The following is a 23,722-nucleotide window of genomic DNA, read 5'->3' as shown; positions in this document are numbered from 1 at the left end:
AATTTCTTCTCTTCGCTTATGTGCCCCACCGCTTGATGCTTCCTCCGACTCATTTGCAGAATTTGGCAAATAGTGAGAGGATGCCCGGGGGTGTTTGTGTGCCGATTTCCAGTGTTGACAGGATTGGTCCCCTCTGCTGTAGTCCGTCTTTCTTGCCCGCTTGTTGGGCAGATTGCCATCTTGTCCATGGGTGCAATCTGTCCCACTTGACACTTCATCTTCTTCAGAGTAGTTTGTGCCATACTTTGAATGACTCCTTGAGGTTGCGTCAGTGAGACTCTCACGATCCTGGATTGTCCCGGTCTGTTGTATTGTTGACTCGGAGTACTCCATGTCACTTTGTCTCTCCCTTTGTCTTCTCTCTGGTCTGCCTTCATCCTCCCTCTTTCTGGTTTCGTTTGCCTCTTGGATTTGATGTTCTGACACGAGGGATGTCTCCTTACGCTCATCTTCCTTTCTTGCATTGACATGCAATTCTCTTGACAGCTCTCTTATTTCGGCTCGCTCTCCAGCTTTAGCCCTCCTGATGATTTCCTTTAAGGAGAATTGCCTTTGCAGTATCTTGCGCTGTGCGTCTGGTTTTAGACAGCTCTCAATTGCCCGGAGACGGACCGCTTCCTCATTTGTGAATGTATTGAATTGACAGTACCGTGCTAGCTTTTGTAACCTCGTTATAAAGTTTGATAGTGATTCCCTTGGTTCCCGCCGTGCTGCATTGAAAACGATGCGTTCATGATCGACATCTTCCTTTGTGGTGAAATGAGCACGTATCGTTCTTTTGAGTGTTCTATAGGTTCCTGTATCCTTTGCTGAAAAGGTTCTGATCAGGCGTCGGCCTTCGTGACCCACCAATTGGAGTAGTAGTAATAGACGTTTGCTGTCTCTTCGCTCTCCGGTAACGTCAAGAAATTCATCCAGTGATTCCAGCCACCGGTTCCATTCTGGACCCAGACTCTGGTTGCCGGTCTGTGTCACTGGGGGTGGCACTCCAATGCAGGGGCTCGATGTATGTGTTTCTTCTCCCACCAACATGATGGTGGAATGTGCCGGCATGGCAATGTCGCAGGATGGTTCCCTTACTCTTCTTCTTGTCTTCTTTTGCTGACCGTTCCCGGCCGCTAGTCTTTGTTTGGTGGTTTCCTTTGAATTCTGGTAAGCTTCCCCTCTCCCAGGTGACTATTGTATGTTGTCTGCTCCTGGCACGACTGTCTCTGTACGCTTCAGTGAGTTAAGCTTGGCTCGCCTGATGTCACATGGTCGCCATTCAGCTGCACCATGTGTGACTCGTGGCTCTGCGATGTACCACTCTCTTTCGTGTTGCGTGCTAACTGCAGGTACTTTGGAGTTCTTCCGCGATGATATGCGACGCCATTGACGTCTCGTTCTTGCGTTTCTTTTCGGGCTAGCACAAGTTATCCAGTGGTTTCAAGAATGAGGGAAAGCTTCACATTGCTTCACTTTTATGTCTTGCTTATTTATTTGTTCATATTTTGCACTTCCTGCATTTGCTCGTGCTTATTTATTGGTTTAGCCTCTTGCGTTGGCTCGTGCTTGTTGGGTTGCTGTGGTTTTGTCCTTGTCAATGCTTGTTTGTTCCTTCCCGCCAATGCTTGGTTATTTGCTTGTGTCAATGCTGGTTTATTTATTTTCGCCAATGCTCGTTTGTTCGCTTTTGTCAATGCTTGTTTGCTCTTTTCCGCCAATGCTTGTTTATTTGCTTTTATCACTGCTTGTTTATTTATTTTCGCCTATGCTTGTATGTTTGCTTTTGCCAATGCTTGTTTGTTTCTTTCTGCCAATGCTTGTTTGTTTGTACTTGTCAGTGTTTGTTGAAATGGCAGGATGCCTGACTTCAAGATGGCCACCCTACCATTGCTAAGGGGTCTGTCTTGAGAAATGCCTGACTTCAAGATGGCCGCCGTCACTGCAGACACACGAGGCTTTCTCTCTCTCGGCTCATTCAGTCCCAACTTGCTCTGGACTCACCGGCAGTCGACTTTAGGCAACAGCGCAGGTCAGGATACACTTTTCCTCAGTCACTACTGCCACCAGGTGAGGTTGGGGTGGGCTCCCGCCTTGCTCTGCAAGTTCCTGCATTTCCTCGCCGACAGCATGCCACAACTCACGCATCGGGCGTGAGGTTGTTACCGTCGGAGAACGCTCGAGCCCCGATTTCAGCGCTCTCAGCGGCGCTTGTCAGCAGCACTTCCCAGACGTCGTTCACTGCTCTGGGGCGCTTCTTCCTCAGTCTTGGGCGCCACACAGGGTCGGAGTGGGCTCCCGATCTCTGTATTCGCGCCACTCACCCGGGGCACACGCTTCCAGCGTGAGACGCGCTTCAGCACGATCGGCTCCTTATCTCTCGAGCGGTTCAGCGCTCGGTCATGCGGCCCCTCTCAGCTTCCTCCCGGTCTCTGGAGGAGCAGGGTCACCGGCTGCTGGCCTCTTTCCTCAGGCAGCAGCTCCACACAGCAGCGCCTCGTTTTCTTCGGTGCTGCAGGGGTCAGGGCACTTTCGTGAGGTTCTGTGGGCTGTGTTTATGCCCATCACACCCTCGTCGCCAGTTGTAGCATCGCGCTACAAATAATCACAGACACTGATTATGATTTGACTGGAGCTTTATTAAGTACATCCAGTATCAACCCTGTCCCTAGTCTAACTGTCCTAGTTCCTGTCCCTGGCTCCTCCCGTTCCTGCTCCTCCCTTTCACTCCACCCCCAACCACTAGACTACATCCCACAATCTCACAGTGGCCATCTTGAAACTGTTTTTGAAAGCATTCCAAAAATGGTACTGGGTGTGCGCATGCATGTGAGCACATATTCAGCAACGATATTAGAATGTTTTTTTTCTTTTGCTTTAAGAAATATCATTCTAATGTGGCTGCTGTTCTTGTCCATGCAGATCCGCATTAGCAGCCAAAAGGCTAGAGCTATGTCAATACTTGTTTGTTCATGAGTTTTTCCAGATTTGGCTTGAGACTGATTAAGGTGACCTGCCGGTATGGTTTGGACATTGCATCCCATATTTAGGATAATAAAGTGTAATCTGAAGCATGAAAGTTTATAATTTGATTAGTATGTATATGCCTTGATCTCTAATTGTGATATACATATGATCTTGATAGGGTTTGTCAATTCTTTGTTCCTTCTCTGCAGATCACCAATGCGTATGAAACTGAAGCAGTGACGAGTCAAAAGCTGGTGAAGGGCCACGCATACTCACTCACGGGAGCGGAAGAGGTAAGGCTGCCGCCTCCAGCAGCAATACGCTGATCAAACGCTCTCCTTGGGGTATCTCTCTATTAATCACTCACTTCATGTGTCAACGATTTGAGTATTAAGTTAGGCACTTAAACTGGCCACACCAAATGATATAGAAATTAAGCTGATCATCTAAAGGAATCCTTCAAAAAGTGATGTGGCAAGAGTACTAAACTGCAACAAGGGATCTTTGAGCTTGGGTGACTCAGCAGTGCTTTGAGGTGTCCGAGAAATAGACATATTACAAAATATCTCAGGGAAGAGTAGAAGGTGGTAAACAATTGAACACCTTTCACTCCATGATTAGCTTTGAAGCTGGACTTTCCACCTTTAGCCTAACTTGTCTAGTTTGCTTTTACCAGTCTAAACATTTATCCTCTGTGTCTGGCCTGTGACCTGTTGGCCTGAGGTTGATGGCCTCTTAGCCGGTTAGCTCACTGATCGGAGCATGGGCCTTCCCGTTCATACACCCATAGATTTCGGGACATTCCCAGATTTTCTAAGACTTGCAAACCTGCAAACGCGTCAAAATGCTACATCTTCCCATGTGAGGCATAACAAGGAGAAATATTTTTATTTCTCATTTTTATTTCCTGTTTCCTCGTTGAGCTGCATTCTGTAGCACACATAGAAAGAGCAAAATGCCCAAAAGATTCCTTTTGTGTAGGAAGGTGTTCCTTCCTGCACAAAAACAATCTTGCCTGTAACGTAGGTACCCTTGTATTATGGTGCAAGGGTGCCTGTGTTGGCGCGAGGCAGCACATAATGCGCCAGAGCAAGGCGAGAGCAGAAATGATCCATATTTTTGTAAATATGGAGCATTTCTGCTCTCTCCCTTTCACGCAACACAGCGCAACAACTTTGCTTGCTGCCTGTGTTGCATGAAAACTTAGTAATTGTGCCCCCAATGACCAAATGTAAGGAAGTACATTTAGTCCTCATTGAAAATATCTTTAGAACAGTAAGAGCTTGAGGTTTTTCTTAAATATTGCCAAGGATTTAGTGATGCGCTAGGCAGGTGGGAGGGAGTTCCCAATTCTGGTTTCACTGCCTAAGAATGATTGAGCCTTTTTACGTTCTTTCCTTCATGTGGGAGTTTCTAGTTGAGGCGTTCCCGTTGGCAATGTGGTAGGATCAGTTTGTCTGATATCGAGGAGTGACTGTATGAATATCCTACTGAGTGACACATGCTGCTTTAAAAATTGATCTAGCTTCATTGGAGACCCATTGAAGTATAGGTGAGATTGATGTTATATGGTAAAATTTGCTACTTACATGTAGCAATGCTTTAAGAGAAGGAAAGTAAGATTTGGGACCTTCTGTCAGGAGAGAGTTGTTGTAGTCAATTCTGGACAGCACTATGGGCTGAACTATGTATGGTCTGTTGATCGTTGGTAGGAATGAAGTGACGGATGCCTCATAAAAGTCCCACCTGGAACTGTGCACTCTTGGCCAGGGAGTTGATTTCCGATTGAAGAAAGAGTCTTTTTTCCAGAATCACCCATAGAAATTTAGCGGTATCATTGATAGCGGGTTTGCAGTGAAGAATAATAAAAGAATCACTCCAGTGCACTGACATGAGAGGGTGAAATGAAAAGGAACTCTGATTTAGAGGGATTTTGTTGGCGGTCATCCAGAGTTATACGTTTTTCAGTGTAAGTGAATGGAGCCAGGCATCGGTTGGTGATAAGAGCTAGGGGTAAAGCTGTGTGCCAACAGTAAAAGATTCCAGAGTTCTTGAGCAAAGCTCTACGGTTGTAGGAAAAGGTTTAACGCCCTGCAACAAGGAGCTTTGAGATAGAGCTGGCAGGTTTCACCTGTTCGGATTGACTAGTCAGATAGGAAAAAAAAACAACTGAGGTCGCGCCCTCAAAGCCCATATGTTATCTGTGAATGTTTATAAGACTATCATAGTTAATTGTATCAAAGGCGGGGGATAAATCCAGTAGAACAGGAAGGCAACTAGAGCTGGCCTGGCCGTAGAGGGCCCTGGGTGGTTTCCCGGTGGGCTGGAACGGTAGGGACCATTTTTGGACCGGTGGGGGCCGTTTTTGGTACAGGGGGCCGGTTTTGCAGCATAAGTGTTTCCCACCAGTGCTCCTAAACCTCCCCCCCCAACTCCCCTGGCGGCCGGTCAGACTTCATTGCCAGGGCCGGTTTGCGTTCCCAGTCAGGCTCTGAAGGCACCAGCTCCCAGCAGTTCTTGTCTCCTTGTACATAACGCGTCCTCTACCACCCAGTAGCTCAGCAACACAACATTTGGAAAGAATTTAAAAAAGGAAATATGTTCTGGGTTTCCACAAGAATGTTACCAGATGTTGTTGACTGTTATCATCATAAGTAAAGAGTAAGGTGGCTTGTGCATTTTGCCCTTGTATATCATTACCTTTAATTATTCTGTTTTTACAGAGGATGAGTTGTTTTGTCGTGTTTTGCTCATTGTTATGGTTTTATTAACCACAATATAAAAAACGTTCAGATATAAACGAAAAATAAAGCAATCTCCCTAAAAGAGTGCTATCTTTCTCTAATTGTGCCATTAAAAAGTCAGAGGAAAAGCTAAAATGGCAGTTTTGCTATTTGCATGTTTGATTTGTTTTCATACTGGCTTAACCAAATTATCAAATAAAAGATATCCTTTATTCCCAGATTGTTTCCACAAAGTGTGATGTAAAGACATGTGAGTGCCACCTTCTTCTAGGCTCAAGGAACGAATCCAAAATGTTTAGAGTTGACATGATTCATTGATAGATAATTCACAGCACTAAAATTATAAATATGTATTTATCAGTCAGCTTTACAAAGTATTCCACATCACCCTAAAGCAACAACAGATCATTAAGTAATCCACCAAAGGGTAGCTGTCAAAGGGCATTTAAACAGATTGATGCTAGGCACCAACATTCTTCCATCACTATCAGCGTTTGTGCTAGGCAACAATGGACATAACTTCACCTGCTACAACTTGCTTGGGGTAGCGTGCCCACTGACTCCCAGATGACATCACAGGAAGTGACATGCTATGAACTTTGACCCCGGTGGCATAACAGGAAGTTATGGTATGTTAAAAAAACATCAACTATTAGTGATAATGAAAAAAGATACTGAAGTAGATGAAAGTGCATTTTAGATCTCATCCATATTTTGATTAGCCTCCTGTCAGGATATGTCAGTGGCCCACTCATGAAAATCCGGCTACAGAGGCATCACAGACCAGGGGAAAAGAGATTTTAGGCCTGCTTTAGTCATTATATTCCTAAACAGATTCAGATAACCAGTTACATACAGCCTCAAATGCTCAGGCATAACTTCATTTGGTTTACAAACGAAAAGAGGTAGGAATGTAAACATCTCACTTATTAAGTTCAAGTGGCATGTGTTACATGTGAAAAAACTGCCCTCGCACACAAATTGTGGCATGCTTCATCATAGGACTTGTTAACTGATACCCCTGCGCATACCAACTCCTGAGGTGGAGCAAAGAGAAGGGGAAGACAATACAGACAATACAGACATAAACATAATAAGGTATCAACAATTTAAATGTTAAAACGGACTCAGATATTTCCGCCCTTTATGCTTTATTTGTGGATTATCCGGCCAGGGTTAAAAAGAAGAATGGGATAGTGGTGGCAGGGATTATTAGCAGACCCCTCACCCCTCCTCACTGCATACTTGTCAACATGTTTCAGCCTTCTATTAGCCCTCCCAAGGGTCTCCACTGCTTTCTTCAGGACATTTGATCCTATATATATACCCCCTCTGTCCTACCTTGATTCTGTAGGTGTGGGTAAACGTCCCCTTTAACAAGGGGTTATTCAAAAACACACTTCAATGATTTCTGTGGATATAAGTATGACTAGTATGATACTAAAACAAGCACAGGAAATCAAACAGTTTTAAAATTCACTGGCTGTAAGAGCTCTACATCCTGGTACCTTCCGTTACTCTTCACTGGCACATAGATCAATTATACTTCACATTTATTTATGAAGCTGGGGATCTACCTATGTCCCTCCTTTTTCAGTGGTATAAACAACCCTCATTCATTGTCGGTTACTTTATTTCAGAAGCTCGCCTATATTACAATCTTCCTTGAGGCAGTTGAAATACTAATGTAAACTTGTAAGGCACTTACCGACTTTCATAGTCCTGTGTGTTCAAAGCGGCGTGGGAGCAGCTCCTTGTAGTGACACACTATTTACATTAGGAGACAATACGTTTTTTAATTTGCAGTTGTAGTGCTTTCCTTGTGACATTATTATCCCATAATTCCTATGGAGCTCGTCATTATAATAGTAAACTATGCTGTAGTATCGTACTCGAATTGTGTCATAATTACACAAACCTCCCGTCGGTCCCTACCCGGTTAATCACTTGAATATTCTGGTCTCTATTTCTCTATGTTTCGTTTAACGATTGTTAGTGGTGCTCAAGATTGTGTTTGGGAGGAAGGGGGGGGAACCACACTGACAACCATTTGTGTGTGTAAAAGGCTGCTTTATTGAAACATGTGCATATCACAATTTTATTAACCCTGGCACTTTGCCTACAAAACTAAAACCTCTCTATACATCAAATTACCTGACCCCTTGTCTTTCCTACCCCCACCTATACGATCCCCACATCATAAACCCCCACCCTGCAACATGCAATAAATAATTTTCAATAACAATACATATTACGCAATCTTAAAGCATATCATTTACAACTCCTACCCTCCCATGACCTACAATTCTACCTGCCTTCCTGCAACTGTAACTAACGAACCTCTAATGTAAACTTCCAACCTGCTTAACCTTTCCCTGCTCCTGTTCACAAACTCCCAAAACTTAACCAGAAAATACAAAACTCCAGTCAAACTTGGCCAACTTCCAAACAACCCCGCCAGCACCTGTTCCAAGTGACAACTCTACAACCATAAAGCCACTATGCACCTGTTCCAACAAGGCCCCTGCCTGAAAAAACCTACCCTGACAGCCTTTCACAAAAAACGCTTAAGCCCAGGGAGGGTGGGCGGGGACAAAAAAGCCTGCATCTACTGCGCTCCCTGCCACCAGGTCACCAGAACCTAAAATGGTGGCTGGGATAGTATATACCCCCTTAAATATGCTTTGGGCTGCCTTTCAACTTTGGGCTACTTTTGAGCTAGTCCCAAAGTAGCCCAAGGCCACAAAATGGCCGCGCCCGTCTAGCCCCACCCCCTCCCAATGTGCCTGGGGGACAGACCTCGCTGTGCTCGGCTGCCCCCCAAACTCCCTATGTTCGTGTGTCCTGAGCACCAGAACGAGTGATCAGGTCCCACCCCCGGACTCTTTACTTCAAGGTGAGACCTCTGCCCTGGCAATGCCCTCCTCATGCAGTGTAGCTGCCGGTCTGCCGGATCAGCCGGCATTCCTAGTGTTTCTCTTTCGGTCACGTTGTGCAGCCAGTTCACGTGACCGGAGGAGTCTCCAAAGTCTTCCATACTCGGCGCGGGTAAGTCGGCGGTGTGCACCCGCCATCTTAGAGCCGAAACGGGATATATTCCTTTTTAGTAGATCTGCCCTTGTAAAATAAGTTTCCCATGTATATTCAGCGAATAATTTGCTTCATTTCAGTATGTTATATGTATCGCTTCTTGTTATACTAGTGAAGCAGGGAGAATATGTAAGTGTAGTTCCAATCGTTGTTATAACGGCAATCCCAGATTGAGATATGTTTGATATAGTCTGTGTTACTAGTTGCCCCAAACCAACCTCAAACGCTAAAGAAGAATGTCCACATGCCAAGGTAAAGCCTATGCATGCCCAGGCACACCCTAAATATCAGTGCTGTCTCATTGGAGCATAATCAATCAATCATCTGGGCATGGGTGGAACAAGTGGCCAGAGCGGCTGACTCCGGAGTGCGGGGTTCACGGTTTGATCCCCTGCGGCAGCTCAGCTCAGCACCATGTGACTCTGGGCAATAGCTCACATAATCTCCCTGACTGCCCCCCAGTGCCTGGATACCCTTAAGGGTGATACATACATGCTTTACAAATGTGGAATTATTATTATTAAGTCTGCTGACTTCCTTTTTTGTAAGCTGGTCTGCCCCCAGCCTGCACCGCAGGTACAAATGGCCCCCCTAAAAATTATATATTCATGTGACACACAGTTGTCAATCTTTTGCCCTTCTTTCTTCACAACTGATCACCTGCACATGTAAACCTAGGTGCCTGGGAGAATCACGGTTCTTTTATTAACTATTCATGTGTTATTTACCTACTGTAGTAATAGTAATATTTATATACTATAAATACTAATCACTATAATTGCTGTGCTATATATTTACCAGGAGTGCAACACTTAGACCTAGGAGGGGTCGTTGGCTTTTGTAGGATAAATTAGATATATTTGAATTCATTTCATGCAAACATATTTTATGTGGCTGTCAAAATATATCTAATTTGCACTAATTATGTTATACGTGTAAATATTGCATGCCACATATTGCAAGCTAGTTTTAAGCCCGTGTGCACCATGCCACATCTCGCAGGGTGAACCACATGCATACCTAACTCTTTCTCACATGTGTGCACCTAAACACTTCTCGTTTGTGTGCACCTAGCTTTCCTGCCACATCTCCCCTGTGTACCTGAACTGCCCCTGTCACCTGTGAATGCCCAAGTATTATATTCCTAACTGCCTAGAAAGACATATGTATCTCTCGCATGTTTTACACCAATGGTCCCTACTTTGTCATTTGTTCCTGACACATGAGGCTAGACAGTAGGGTCAGGCGGAAGCCACATGAAAGCTCAGCTCAGTTTGGGCTCAAGGGGGCCAAGAGGACCTCAAGGTCAGCCAGTGCCAGACACCTGGCTAGAGCCTGGCTCGAACTTTCAGTGGCCCACCCACCTCTAAGGCTGGGCCTGGGATGGCAGAGTGACCTATGAAGATTGGAGGACTGGGATGGTGATCACAGTGAGATGACCAAAGCACAGCATTGGAGCTTTGTACCTCCATTGGTGTGCCTCCATTTTTAATCCCCCTGTCTATATAAGAAATATAAGACATATGGTTTGCAAGGCAGTCGTTTTTTCTGGCTCAGTCAGGTCCTAACAAAATCCAGCTTAATTTTTATTCACCAGTTTCAAGTCAGGTCTTCAGAGGCCTCTACAATGCACCTCTTATTCTTTTAGGCTGTGCCTGGACTGTCACTCTTCTGTCACTGGAGTGTGACAGCTTGCAATGGGGCCAGTGTTGTGATGGTTCCATATCTATCTGAGAATCCCAGATAAAACAGGTAAACTTCACTGATAGTTCATTACCAACCCAATGATTAGTTCTTCTGGTGCTTCATTTTGTATCAATCTGTTCTGATAAATCGGGGTACGTGGTTAATGCAATTGCTGGAGTCACAGTTGTATTTGTGACCTTGGAACTGAAACGTACATGAGAATAACATGTTGTACATCATTCTGAGATGCCACACTGCTATTCGTTCTGTTATGAGTTTCTCTTACAGCCAGCAGTGACCATGTCAAAGTGATATATCAAAGACAACATGTTTGTTGGTATATAATCTTATATTACCAGGATGTGAAAATTAAGTGCACATTATACAACCTCCAATCACTGTGCAGTATCAGGATTCTTGGTGAGATTTGGTGCGCCCCATCACAAAGTTTTTTTGTACTTTGTTGCTCAGCAGGGAGATGCACATGCCATTCAGAGCCACCAGCACCTTTTTACACATCAGTATGTGCACGAGGAGAGCAGCTCCAAACGCAGCAGCATCAAGGTGATTTACGCACATCCATCCACTTATGTATCAATCGAGAGACAAGTGCACACTCACACACAAGACACTTTCATGCACACACCACAGGTATACACATATACCACATTCACAAAGTGATCTTTATTCCACCCATATACACAAACTGATCATCATCCTTCCATCTGTCCTCACAAATGTATCTTTCGTCAAAACATAAACTCGTGAGTCATCCAGCCTCCCGCTCACCCCATTGTCCACCATTGCACATCACTGTGTTTCCATGTATCTCAATAGCCATTCACCCCTCCACACATAACATAACATGACTTATATATATTTGTAGGCCCTTGTTAATCCCATGGTGCATGACAGATGTTTATACTCCACCATCCATACTAAACTGTTAATGTGTTCAACCATCCATGCACTTACCAGTCAACACAACTACACTGAAAGGTTGACTTCAAACAAGCAAAGGTCTTTGCACTGCTGCTGCAGACTGTGCTGTTCCTGTAATGTGAGAGAGGAAGCTTCACTGATACTTATAGAGGTTTGCCTTTTTTGTGTCTATAGGAAGCTTGCACTTCTGTCCATGCTGTACCTGTTTGAGGAGGAATGGAAGCCTGCACTGCTGCTGCCCAGCTGCACCTGTAGTGTGGGGGCTTCTGTGAAGATAGGAATCTTGTCAATTGATGCACATGGTGCCTCTGTTCTGTGAGAGAGGGAATCTTGCCCTGCTAATGACTGTGCTTGTTTTGTGAGGCTTGCACTGCTGACGGTGTGTGGCACCTATTCAGGGAGGGATTGAAGCTTGTATGGAAGATACCACCTTCCTGTTTCAGGAGCACTAATTATATCCACTGTTGTGTAGCCGTCTGTTGCTGCCACGGTTGCGCATCTGGCTGCGGGTTCTAACCACTATTGTGAACATCCAGTGGGCGTCCATGTCTTCTTTGAAGTCTTACAGGAAGGATCACAACCTTTCAGTTTGCGTAAATGCCTTTGTATTTGTTTTCTTTAACATAAGAATTGTGCCTCTATTTTCCATAAAATATTTAGGAATAGCCCAGACCGCTCTAAAATAGGATTGATGTACTTTTTAGGGGACAATAATGGATTGTAGTGATTTTCCTGGTTGTAATTGAAATACTAGCCAGACAAAGGGTCACATTTTCAGTCCTCTTGACATAGCTTTGATGATTAATGTATCTGCACCAGAGCACTGCATGCAATGTTCCATCTCCCATTTGAAGTCTAAGTAAGATAGCCTAGAGGGCTGATGTTTTAGTTACATGTATCTTTGTGCAACCTTTCCCTCCACTTTCTCCCTTCTGTTTGCATCCACCTAATTGCTCCTCATCATCTGCTGTGCAAGGGTAGTTGTGATGTAGGTTTGTACTTGGTGTCTTCCATCCCCTCCCTGCCCCGGCCTCGTACCACATACCCTTTCTATCGCTATCTCTCTTCAAGTTATTTCATTGTGCTGTCCATGTCAGAGGGTAAGGCAACAACTCCAGGGCCATCAATCAACTACAAGCTATTCAGATGTTTCAGTGCTTGCCAGATCAGTGGTGAATCCATCACAAGCCACACTACACATGACCCTGTGACAACAGTGTGCATTAGACACAATTCTTGCCACCATCAAATTCACATCACAGATCAGAGCCATACCTTTGTGTAAGTGATAGTCTCCTCGGTCTCCTTTCAAGTTACCCACCCTAAGCCTAGCCTGCTGATCTTAGGTATGGGCCTATGCTAGCCTGCTCTCCTTGGCCATTCTTCCTTACATTGTTACGAGGAGGAACTGGACTACAGTGGACAACTTAGTCCAGACTATTTCACGTTCATTAGCCTTACTTTTCCAAATAACTGAAAACCAATGCCCTGAACCCTGTCCATTCCCACTGTCCAGTGGCCCCAGCCCGGCCTATCTTCTTCCGTTGGGTATACCTCGCTGCGTGATGGAAAGTCTCACTCACATACGCCCCTGGACCTACCCACAGGGACTGATGTAGGTGCCTTCCTGTTTGCTGCCAGAGAGCCAGTGCCAAGAAAGCTGAATGTTCTGCTAGTTATGAAGCCAGTGAGGTCCAAAGGATGCAGAGACCAGCACTGGTTTCTCTTTAAGCCCTTCACTGCGGAGCTGTTTCCCCCCGCTGTGCTGGGGGGCGGGGGGATGCACACATGGCCCCGGTGCTCATGACGAGGTCAGCTCGTCATGAGCAACGGCGCTCCGGTGCTCATGACGAGCTGAGCTCGTCACGACCACGCCAGTTCCAATGGAACGCTCAGCACAGCAGGGGAATCAGCCCAGCATGCAAGCTTTTCATTTAACGGGCGCGGTCATGACGAGCTAAGCTCGTCATGAGCACCGGAGCGCCGAGGCTCATGAGGAGCTGACCTCGTCATGAGCACAGGAGGGGTTAAAGCTGAGAGTCGGCCTGCTCTTTGACCTATCCATAATTGTATACCGGATGAGAGAGAGTGATGCTGGCATCCACTAGTCTAGTTGTGCGCTTGGGATCAGTCATTGAGTAACCAATGTTACAGTTTCTGCCTGATGTGTGGTAAACAAGGCCTATTTAACCTCAGGTTGTTGATAACCAGTAATTATTGTTCAACATTTACAGGTGATAAGACTTCACTGCCCTGAAATGTAGATCGTTTTCTGACACCCATTGGATCAGAGGGAAGGACCTCAGTGGCTTTCAGCAACTCTGTGCCTCACTTTGTACATCCCTGCAAAGCATCTCAGCAAAAGCTGACATGACCTCGGGGTGACCTTGTGGAGCCTTTTCTAGGCTCGGCTTGTGGAGCCAACCTGCTTGTGAGATAAAAGCTCTGGACACTCCCCAAAAGGCTGTATCGACAAAGAAAGTTGGCCCAGTGTATTCGATGACTGCACCAGGAGCCATCTTCTTTCTAGAAGATGATTTTTTCTCTTCTGTAATATTCTACGCTGTTTCAACTTGACCAGTCGTTTCAGCTCTTTGGAGCCCTCAAGACTCCCCGCTGGTGAATTGTGAGCTCCATATAAACGACTAAGTTCTAATTTAATGTTGCTCACCAGGTCGAAACTCAAAGCTTTGACATTTGTGAACGTATTCCTCGTACTTAGGAGTCGCTAAAATAAAACACAAAAACCCTTATTCATTTTTTAAACTTTTCTGCTATTACTGATTGAGAATAATGTGGGTTTCCTTAGATATAAATATGAACTGTTGCTCCAATTGAAATTTTTTCCACGTTGCATCTATCGCCTTGGTCCAAAATTCCATGTTGCTTATGAGAGAGCGCAAACTGATATAAATGTATGAGTACATCACACTTACCTATAGTAAGCACAAGTCATGATGAGAAATGCCATGAGTGCTAATAGTATCTGAAATTATATTCTAAATGTATAGCTAATATAGAGATTTAAGTAGAAGTGGAACTAATACAGAAATGTGTGACATTATATGATTTTATTAGACGTGATTATTTTGAATCTATGTCGTGTAGCTGTTAACATATAAGATGGTCTGTGGTAAAACGCAGAACGTGGTAGGCCTCAGGGCCAGAGCTGGAGCTAAAAGGGAAGGTGTTTCTTTTCACGACACAGATTGTTTAACGTTTTTGGTCATTGCATTAATGGGCCGTGATTTAGAGTAATGTTTTCTAAATAATAGAATAAGAGTTTAACATGCTTTAATTAAATGAAGAATTTGAATGCTATAATCATAATGTGAAATATTGTAGGCCTGAAATGTTTTAGCAGTGATTTACACGTACATGTCTGGGCTGAGAAATGTTGCAAGCCTTTTTAGAAGTCTATGAGAGTTGGGTTCTTGGCGGCAGATATCTGTCTGCAACAGGAAAGGGGGGATCCAATTATAAGTGAATGAATAGAGGTCTGTTCAGTAGACGGCCCAGACATGGAGGAGGGTTCTGGAATGTTTAAGGGGTATCAGCGGGCCGGAGAAGAGACTGAGAAGCAAGGTCAACTCTAACGTCTGAGGCCCAATACAAAGCATCATGGAAAAAGCCTGAAGTTGCACCACGTGAGAGGCGTTTCGCAAGGGGCGTCTCAAATGTTGTTGACTGTTTTGTATTAGGGACAGCACCCCTGGGTGGAGTTAGAGCAGAGACCTGAGGACCCTTTAGAGAGCGGATGGGTAGGCAGTGAGGGGTCATGACTGGAGAATTTTAGGTTTTCACCAAGAGACTTAGAGTGGGTGACTTCCCTTGGGGGTCATTCATTGCTGACACCTTTGTTAGGTTGGGATTTGGTTAAGTAGGGATACCATCTAGAACAGGGTAGGGACGCCTAACCTGTGTTTGTTTTCCTCCAACCTAAATGAAGGAGAGATATGCGTCTATGCTGATAGCTTTGCTATTTTTAGAACTTGTGTTAGTGATTTCTGTTGCTCGTCTGAGGGCTTTTCGAGAGCACATGTATGTAATTGGACCTGTGTATCTCGTGAATCTCATTCTGAGATGCTTGTATTTGCAGCTCATTATATCTTTACAATAAACTTTTGAAACCTAGAAGTTGTCCGTGATCTTTGAGAGTAGAGTCCTTTCTTGGGTGAACTAATTTGCAGATAGGTGTACTGTTTCCTTCCAAGACAGGCAATAAAGGTTCAGTCGACCAGATCGAGGTTTGGATCAATAGATATAAGGTATCGATCAAAATCTCGCCCTTTCAGTTGGTAGCTATAGAGGATGGTTGCCTTCTTGAGGACGGTGACCTAGGCCAGGTTAGCTTACCCCAAGGCCCCTAGAAATCGATGATCGGAAGAACAGCCCGCAGATGAAGATCCGGATGACGTGAGACAGAAAAAGCAGCAGTATCAGAGAGAGTGAGTATAAAGGGTTATGCGTGTTAGATTGCGGTGTTTTGTATTGTATCTATGTTGTAATGTCTGGCGGAGTTGAATGTCTGTAGAGTGACTGTGGAACAGGTTGTGAGCGCGCGCAACCGGTGGAAATCTTAAGTTCAAGGAGAGCTTAAGTGGTTCGGGTGTATCGGACACCCAGAGTAATTGTCAACTAGTGTGAAGGGGGTCATGAGGTACCATTGATCACCCGAGAGACCGAGATAGGGGGAACGTAAGAGTGAGTGCGTGAGTAACGGACGCTGGTCGGAAGTTACTGTGTGTGTAAGTAACCTATCAGAAAGACGATAGACATCTCGTCAGTTGTGTTGACAATTACAGATAGACTGTGGACGTACAGTCGAGAGAAGTGACCGCTTGGTCGGAAGTAGTCATTTTTCAGTGTATGAATGGGACGCATGCATAACCGGGAGACGAGTTGAGAAAGGAGGGGTGCTGCTGCGAAGCGGAGAAAAGAGACGTCAGGTGGTGTCGCGCAGCGATTGGCTGACGGGAGAAAGACCGCGCTGTGATAGGCCAGCTAGCGAACACGTCATACAGGGTCGCGACGTGATTGGCCAACAGGAGAAAGACCGCGCTGTGATAGGCCAAGCTAGCAAAGCCGCGACAGGATTGGTGGATTGTCATCAGGAAGTAAAACAGAGTAGCGAGGCTGGATTTTGTGCGCATAATTATGAAGTGTTTTAAATGGTTGAAAGCGCTGTTTAAGAAAGAGAGGAGAGGATCGTATGAAGGGGAAGAAGCCCCGCCGGAGGGTACGCCAGCTCGTTATATGGCAGTAAATGTTGGGTTGCATACGATCCTTTGGATATCAGAGTGGAGTAAGATTACTGAAGGAAATGAGGAACTGACGTTCCCGAAGTACGGGACGTTCAGATTAGAGGTGTTACATCGATTGAAATCAGTCATGACCTCAAAGAGACCCTTGCCTAGACCAACCCAGTTTGAAGCCCTTGAGGCATGGCTTAGGGCAGCGCATGAAAGGAATATGAACAGACGACAAGAAAGGGTGAAACGCTCGGTAAGGGCAGTACAGGATGCCAGGTGGGATGCGGATGCTAAAAGATGGAGAGTGCATAATTTGGAAATAAATAAACTGTACCCAGTGTTAGAGGCGCCAGTAAATAAAAGCCCCATAGAAGAAGATGACGAGAGCGAAACAGAGGACAGCCTGATAAACAGATTACTGACAGACAGGCCACCCCCGTATAATAGAGCAGGGGGAGAGGTCGAGAATACTGAAGGAGAAAAGGGGGGCAATGCAGGAGAGCATAGACCGCTTCCCAGTTCAGAGTGGGATCCTGAGCCAAAGAAAGAGTTGCTCCAGCCTAGTCAGGTGCAACAGGTAGTCGGTAGGTTTGTGGTACAAAGAGCGCCGGAAACGGAAAGCGCCACATCCTACCCATTACCAGATGCACTACAGGTACCTGTTACCATAGGTCCTATAATATCGATATATGACCAAGAGAGAGCAAGAGGGGAAGAACGGAAACGGAAAGACAGAGAAAGAGCAGAGCAGGCAAGGAGGAACGATACCACTAATTCCCCAAGTCAGATGCCGATACCCAGAGAGTGGAGCACCCCGATGCACACAGCAGGGGACCCAGGAGGAGATCCTGGGGGCCCTAGATGGCCAATGGATCTGAGGGGATCTGGACGAAAATCCTTTCAAGAGCTAAATGAGTACATGAAGCAGTGGGATGAGGCAGTGAAGGCTCAAAAGTGCATCAATGCTGCAGAAGCAGAAAGGGAAAGTCAGGACAGCAGAGCACGAACTCACTGCGGGGCTGGGGAGAGTAGCCCGGAGTGGGACTGTAGAGGGAGTAGGGGAGTCACCCATTGGGCCCGGAATGGAGGTAGAACAGACCTGGAAAACGGGGGCCCCGGGAGTGAAGGGGTGGCGTGCCCAATACTCAGTGAAGGGGAGAGGAGAGCGCAAGAGTACAGGAACAGCTTTAAGTGTCCACACTGTGTGCCTGGCACCAGAGAACAGAATGGGAGTTGTGAGAGGTCGCACCATAGTCCCTGTGATGACAGAAATGAGCGCAGCCCAGGGAATATGGGGAACCAGGAAGGATCGTATCGGATACTGAGCGATACGAGGCAAAGGGAGTGTAGCGACCAGAGGGAAAATAACAGAGAGATGTGCGGTGAGAGGAGAGAAGAAGACGAGAGTGGGCAGAGAGAGAGTAGGGATAAAAGGCCCGTGTTCCATCACCTTCCAAGATTGGATGGCCGAGCATGGGACCTGGAGAGATGGGAGCAAGGGAGGCCACCCATTAATTCTCCTGAGCCCAAACGCAGAGCTCGAAGTTGGGATGGGAGGGAGACCAGTGAGCCCCCTTCAAAAGACATATTGCGAGCTGAGATAAAAGCCAAGAGACTTGATGTCTCCAGCTTAAGGTCAGATCTGGATGACATGGTAGATGGTACCCTGCCTTTAGAAAGAATGGAAATGTATGAACAGGATGAAATACTGTATATGGCAAAGGACATCACACGAAAGGCGAGAGCAGTCCATGAGAAGTTAGTCGAACTAGCAAGCAAATATATGGTGGACTTGTCAAGAACCAAAGCACTACAGGGTAACCACAGGCTACATTACTCAGATCGAGACCTAGACGAGAGGAGAACGATTGGGCTGAAAACACACATAAGGGAACTGATTACTGGAATAAGGACATGGAGGGCACTAGATAAATGGGAAGAGAGGTGGTCCAAGAAAGGGACCGGCAGAAGAAGCATGATTGGTATAACACCAGGACAGCAGGGAATAGAAGCTTACCCTTTGCGTGAAGTTGCCAATGGGAGCTATGTACATGTCCCTTGGAGTAGGGGAGATTTAGCTGCTTTTACCACATCTTTCCCCAAGTTACGAGAGAGCCCCGTGGAGTGGTACAAGCAAGTCGAGAGGTTTGTAAAGATCTCAAAAGTCCTATGGATAGATTTGAACACGCTGTTTGACATTGTAGTACCAGGAGATCTGTGGACAGCATGCAAGGTTAGCGCTGAGTGGCCCACAACGGAGCCAGAGAGAGATGCTAGGACTAATGGGCCGTCCGAGATCGTGATGGCAAAATTCGAGAGAGTGATGACTTGGCTGAAAGAAAAAGTGCCAATGCAAGACATAGATTGGGTCAGAATAGACAGAACGAGACAGGAACCCAAAGAGACAGTCCATGAATATTACGAGAGATTGCTGAAGGCGTTTAAACAGTATAGCGGCTTGGATGTAATGGATCCAAAGGACATAGGGCAATTTGTGTCCAAGTTCGTCCTGGGACTGAGACCGGATATTAGTTTAATGATTCAGCAACACTCGATTTGTTGGCAAAGTAGACCCCTAGATGAAATACTGAGATATGCCAGGTACTGCTGTGATGAGGTAGACTCCAAGGCTAAGAAACTAAAAGAGAAGCTGATGGTGGTACAATTGCAGGCAGCAGGAAAGGGGGGACCGCAACAACAGCAGCAAGGGACAGGTACAGGAGGTAAGAAGCAGTACAGTCAGAACAAGGGTAATGAGGAGAGTACTACCTTCAGACCCAGAGTAGACATAGCTACCTTGAAGAAAACGACTAGGTGTCACCAGTGCAACGAGTTGGGGCATTGGAAACGCGAGTGCCCTTACAATGTAGAGATAGGAGAGCAAGAGATAGAGGAGGAAGAGGTCCAGAGCGCACCTATGAGAGGGGCGACGCCATACCAAGGAAAGGTGCTCAAAGGGGGGGGGGCTCCTCCCCGAGCCCAGTTCCCGCAACCTCCTCGAGTAGGGAGTATGGGTAAGACCTATAGACAAATGCCCCTGTTTGTGGAAGGTGAAGAATGCTATTATGTGGACCCATTAACCGGACAGAGAGTGGAAAGAGAAGACTGCACCCTTGGGGCAGCCTTAGAGGTAGATCAGAGGGGACCCTATGTGGAAGCAGAAGTAGCAGGGTGCCCTACGACATTTCTGGTGGACACAGGAGCCACTAGATCCACGATCAGATCAGCTGCAGTTCCAGACCTGCCCATGTCTGGAGAGACCATACAGGTGGTAGGGGTCGCAAACAGGAGAATAACCAGCCAATTGACAGAACCGGTACAGGTGAAAATAGGGAAGTACAGCGATGAGCACCAATTTGTGGTTTGCGATTCAAGCCCTGTGTGTCTGCTAGGAAGAGACCTGTTGTGCAAATTGAATTGTACTATATATTGTACACCCCAGGGAGTGGAGGTATTGACTAATGATGATGATGCAGATTTCAAAGTTGCAAACTCAAGAATATGTGTGGAGCTGTACCCTACTTTGACAGTAGACGAGCTTCCCTGGGATTTGAGAGAGACAGTGGCATCAGAGGTATGGGATTTCACTGGGGAAGAGATTGGATTAGTCAAAGGGGTGGACCCAGTGAAAATTGTAGTGAAACCGCATGCTGAGTTCCCAAGAACACCCCAGTATAAATTGACTCCAGAAACGATTGCAGGCATAAAACCCGTGATCGAGTCCATGATTAAACAGGGAATACTGAAAGAAATCGTGGGTAGTCCATGTAACTCCCCGATTATGGGTCTGCAGAAACCAAATGGGAAATTCCGGATAGTGCAGGACCTTCGAAAGATTAATAACATAGTCGTTTCATGTTGTCCAGTGGTACCGAATCCATCAGTGATACTGTTTCAGATTCCATTCCAAGCTGAGTGGTTCACTGTGATAGATCTTTGTCAGGCTTTCTTTTCGATCCCTTTGGACGAAGATAGCCATTTTCTTTTCGCATTTAAGCTGGAAAATCGCGTCCTAACATGGTGTCGTATCCCTCAGGGGTATACAGAGAGTCCATCGATCTTTAACCAGCTTCTGAAGAAAAATCTTGAAAGTCTAGTGCTGCCCCAGAAGTCAGTTCTGGTCCAGTACATAGACGACCTCCTTGTGGCGTCAGAAACAGAAGAAGCTTGCAGGGAAGATTCCATTGCTTTGTTAAATCACCTAGCTGCCAATGGGCACAAGGTGTCCCCGGGAAAATTGCAGTACTGCCTGACAGAAGTGCAGTACTTGGGACACAGAATTGAGAAAGGCAAACGAAAGGTGTCACCAGACAGGATAGAGGCGATCATGAAAATGAACGCGCCTCAGACACAGAGAGAGGTCAGGATGTTCCTAGGGATGGTGGGTTATTGCCGACAGTGGATCGTGAACTTTTCACTGAAAGCAAAGCCCTTGCAAAAACTGACGCACAAAGAGGTGAGTGATCCGGTACCATGGGACAAAGACTGTTTGATGGCGTTCCTACAGTTGCGAGAGGACCTGTGTCGTGCTCCGGCATTGGGAATGCCTGATTACAATAAACAATTCTTTCTTTACTGTTGTGAGAGAGAAGGTTGTGCGTTGTCTGTGTTGGTCCAAATCCATGGGAATGCCCGTAGACCAGTTGCTTATTTCTCGGCTACTTTAGACCCAGTAGCCGCAGCGTTGCCCGGATGTCTCAAATCCGTTGCTGCGACGGGTGTCAGCATTGAGAGATGTGAAAATATTGTTATGGGGCACCCGTTAGAGGTGTGCGTGCCACATTCTGTTGAACTGTTGATGACCAGGACCAAAACACAGCATCTGACCAATAGCAGGCTCACGCGCTATGAGCAAGTTATTCTTGCTGCAGAGAACGTGACCCTCAAGAGATGCTCTGTTTTGAACCCTGCTACCTTAATGCCACTTCCAAATGATATTGATGATGATGATGAATATACAGACCATGACTGTCTCGATGTGACTGAACTATGCACCAAACCCAGACCCGACATCGTGGATGAGCCACTGACGGACCCAGATGAAGTTTTCTTTGTCGATGGCTCATGTGTAAGAGACGAAGTTGGGCAGTTGAGAGCAGCTTATGCTGTTTGTACAATTGAAGGAGTTGTGGAAGCTGGGTGCCTGGAAGGAGTACACTCCGCTCAGGTAGCCGAGATTATTGCCCTAACACGTGCTTGCTTAGCAGGCAATCAAATTCGAGTCACCATCTACACCGACAGCCAATACGGGTTTGGGGTAGTTCATGATTACGGGCAGTTATGGTCTCAAAGAGGGTTCATGACTTCTTCAGGCTCTCCCATTCGCAATGGAGAGTTTGTGCGCTTGTTGTTAGAAGCATTGCAATGTCCAGCAAGTATCGCAGTTGTAAAGTGCATCGCACATACCAAAAATGAGGACTTTGTTTCGAAAGGCAATAGATATGCTGATGAAGTTGCGCGGTATTGCGCAGAACAAGGTTACTCTTTCACAGAGGTGGATGTGGGTGGAATAAATGTGAGAACTGAATTAGCCATGATACTGGAAACTGTTGATACTTGGGATGAACTGTCAACCATGCAAGAAAATGCTCCTGATTCAGAAAAGGAAACATGGGTAAAGGCAGGATGTGTAGTGGGTGAGACTCATTTTTGGGTCTCAGCAGACGGTAGAGCAGTGTTGCCCAATGAGATGGTGAGTCCAATGGCTAGACTCATACATGGTCCCGTACACTTAGGGAGAGATGCTATGCTGAGAGTGTTTAGACAGACTTGGTACAATCCTAAGTTTAGAATAGCAGCAGAAGCAGTGTGCCAGCGTTGTGTGACCTGCCAGCAGCTGAATGTAGGGAAAAGAACACCAGTTGCACTAAGTCACATAGGAAGGTCTGGAGGTCCATTCAACAGAATGCAGATAGATTTCATTGAAATGCCAAGATGCAACCGCCTCCGCTATGTCTTGGTGGTTGTTTGTGTGTTCTCCAGATGGGTTGAGGCATACCCTACACGTAGGTGCGACACCCTCACAGTGGCTAAGTTACTGCTTAGAGAACTTATCCCTCGGTTCGGGGTGCCGGCCTTTTTGGAATCAGATAGGGGAACACATTTTAACAGCGAGCTTGTGAAGATGATTTGTGTTGCACTGAATATAGACCAAAAACTCCATTGCAGTTACCGACCAGAAGCCTCAGGAATTGTGGAACAAATTAATGGCACGATCAAGTCCAGAATAGCGAAAGTTTGCTCCTCAACGACCCTGAATTGGCCTGACGCCCTGCCATTAGTACTCATGAGCCTTCGTAGTACCCCAGACAGAAGAACAGGGTTGTCACCACATGAGGTGTTAATGGGGAGAGCAATGAGACTGCCATCTATTCCAGCTACTGCACTGTTAAATATCACAGATGATATGATCCTGGACTATTGTAAGGGGCTGTCTGACGCCATGCGTTCTGTGTCCCTTCAGGTGCAGGCTGCAGAGGTTCCAGCGTGCCAGGGCCCTTGCCATGACCTGTATCCTGGGGACTGGGTCCTGGTGAAGAAACATGTGAGAAGAAGCTGCTTGGATATTCGTTGGCGTGGGCCCTACCAGGTCATCCTGATCACAAGTACAGCTGTAAAGGTGGGAGGCCTGCCCAACTGGATACACGCGTCGCATACGAAAAGGGTTCCAGCACCTCTGGAAACAGCTCCTCTCTCGGATGGACGTCCAGCTGAGGACCAAGAAGCCATAGAGGGGGCTAGCCAAGCTGTAGAGGTGCCAGTGGAAGCAGGGAACGAGTCTGACCAAGCTGAGGACGGTCAGTACAACAGTGAAACAGAAGACGCTACAGAAGGAGAAGACAGCTGGGAGTACGAGTCTGACCCTGACAGGTCTGAAAGAGAGCGAGAACAGACCAGAAGGAGAAGGAGTAGAAGGGCACGTGGAGAAGCAAATTGGCCACAAAGAAGAAGTTCTAGCCTGAGGTCAACTCCAGAAGCAACCCTTCCTCCGATATCAGAAGACTCAGACCCAGAAGAAGGTGCTCAGGGCGCTGAAGCACCAGACCGAAGAAGGTCAAG

The 23,722-nt window shown here is 46.2% G+C and overlaps 1 protein-coding gene across 1 annotated transcript in view; it reads left to right on the top strand.

Annotated features, from left to right (window-relative positions):
• CAPN8 (calpain 8) overlaps positions 1–23,722 on the top strand; it is a 197,606-nt gene that overhangs the window by 81,035 nt on the left and 92,849 nt on the right. The window contains exon 6 of the mRNA XM_078649840.1: positions 3,159–3,242. Coding sequence (XP_078505966.1) covers positions 3,159–3,242 — 84 coding nt within the window. The remainder of the gene's footprint in view (positions 1–3,158; positions 3,243–23,722) is intronic.

This window comes from Lissotriton helveticus, chromosome 6, assembly GCF_964261635.1.
Source record: "Lissotriton helveticus chromosome 6, aLisHel1.1, whole genome shotgun sequence".
Lineage (NCBI taxonomy): Eukaryota > Metazoa > Chordata > Amphibia > Caudata > Salamandridae > Lissotriton > Lissotriton helveticus.
The sequence above is the reverse complement of the archived record's forward strand: the minus strand, read 5'-3'. Positions and strand labels throughout refer to the sequence as shown.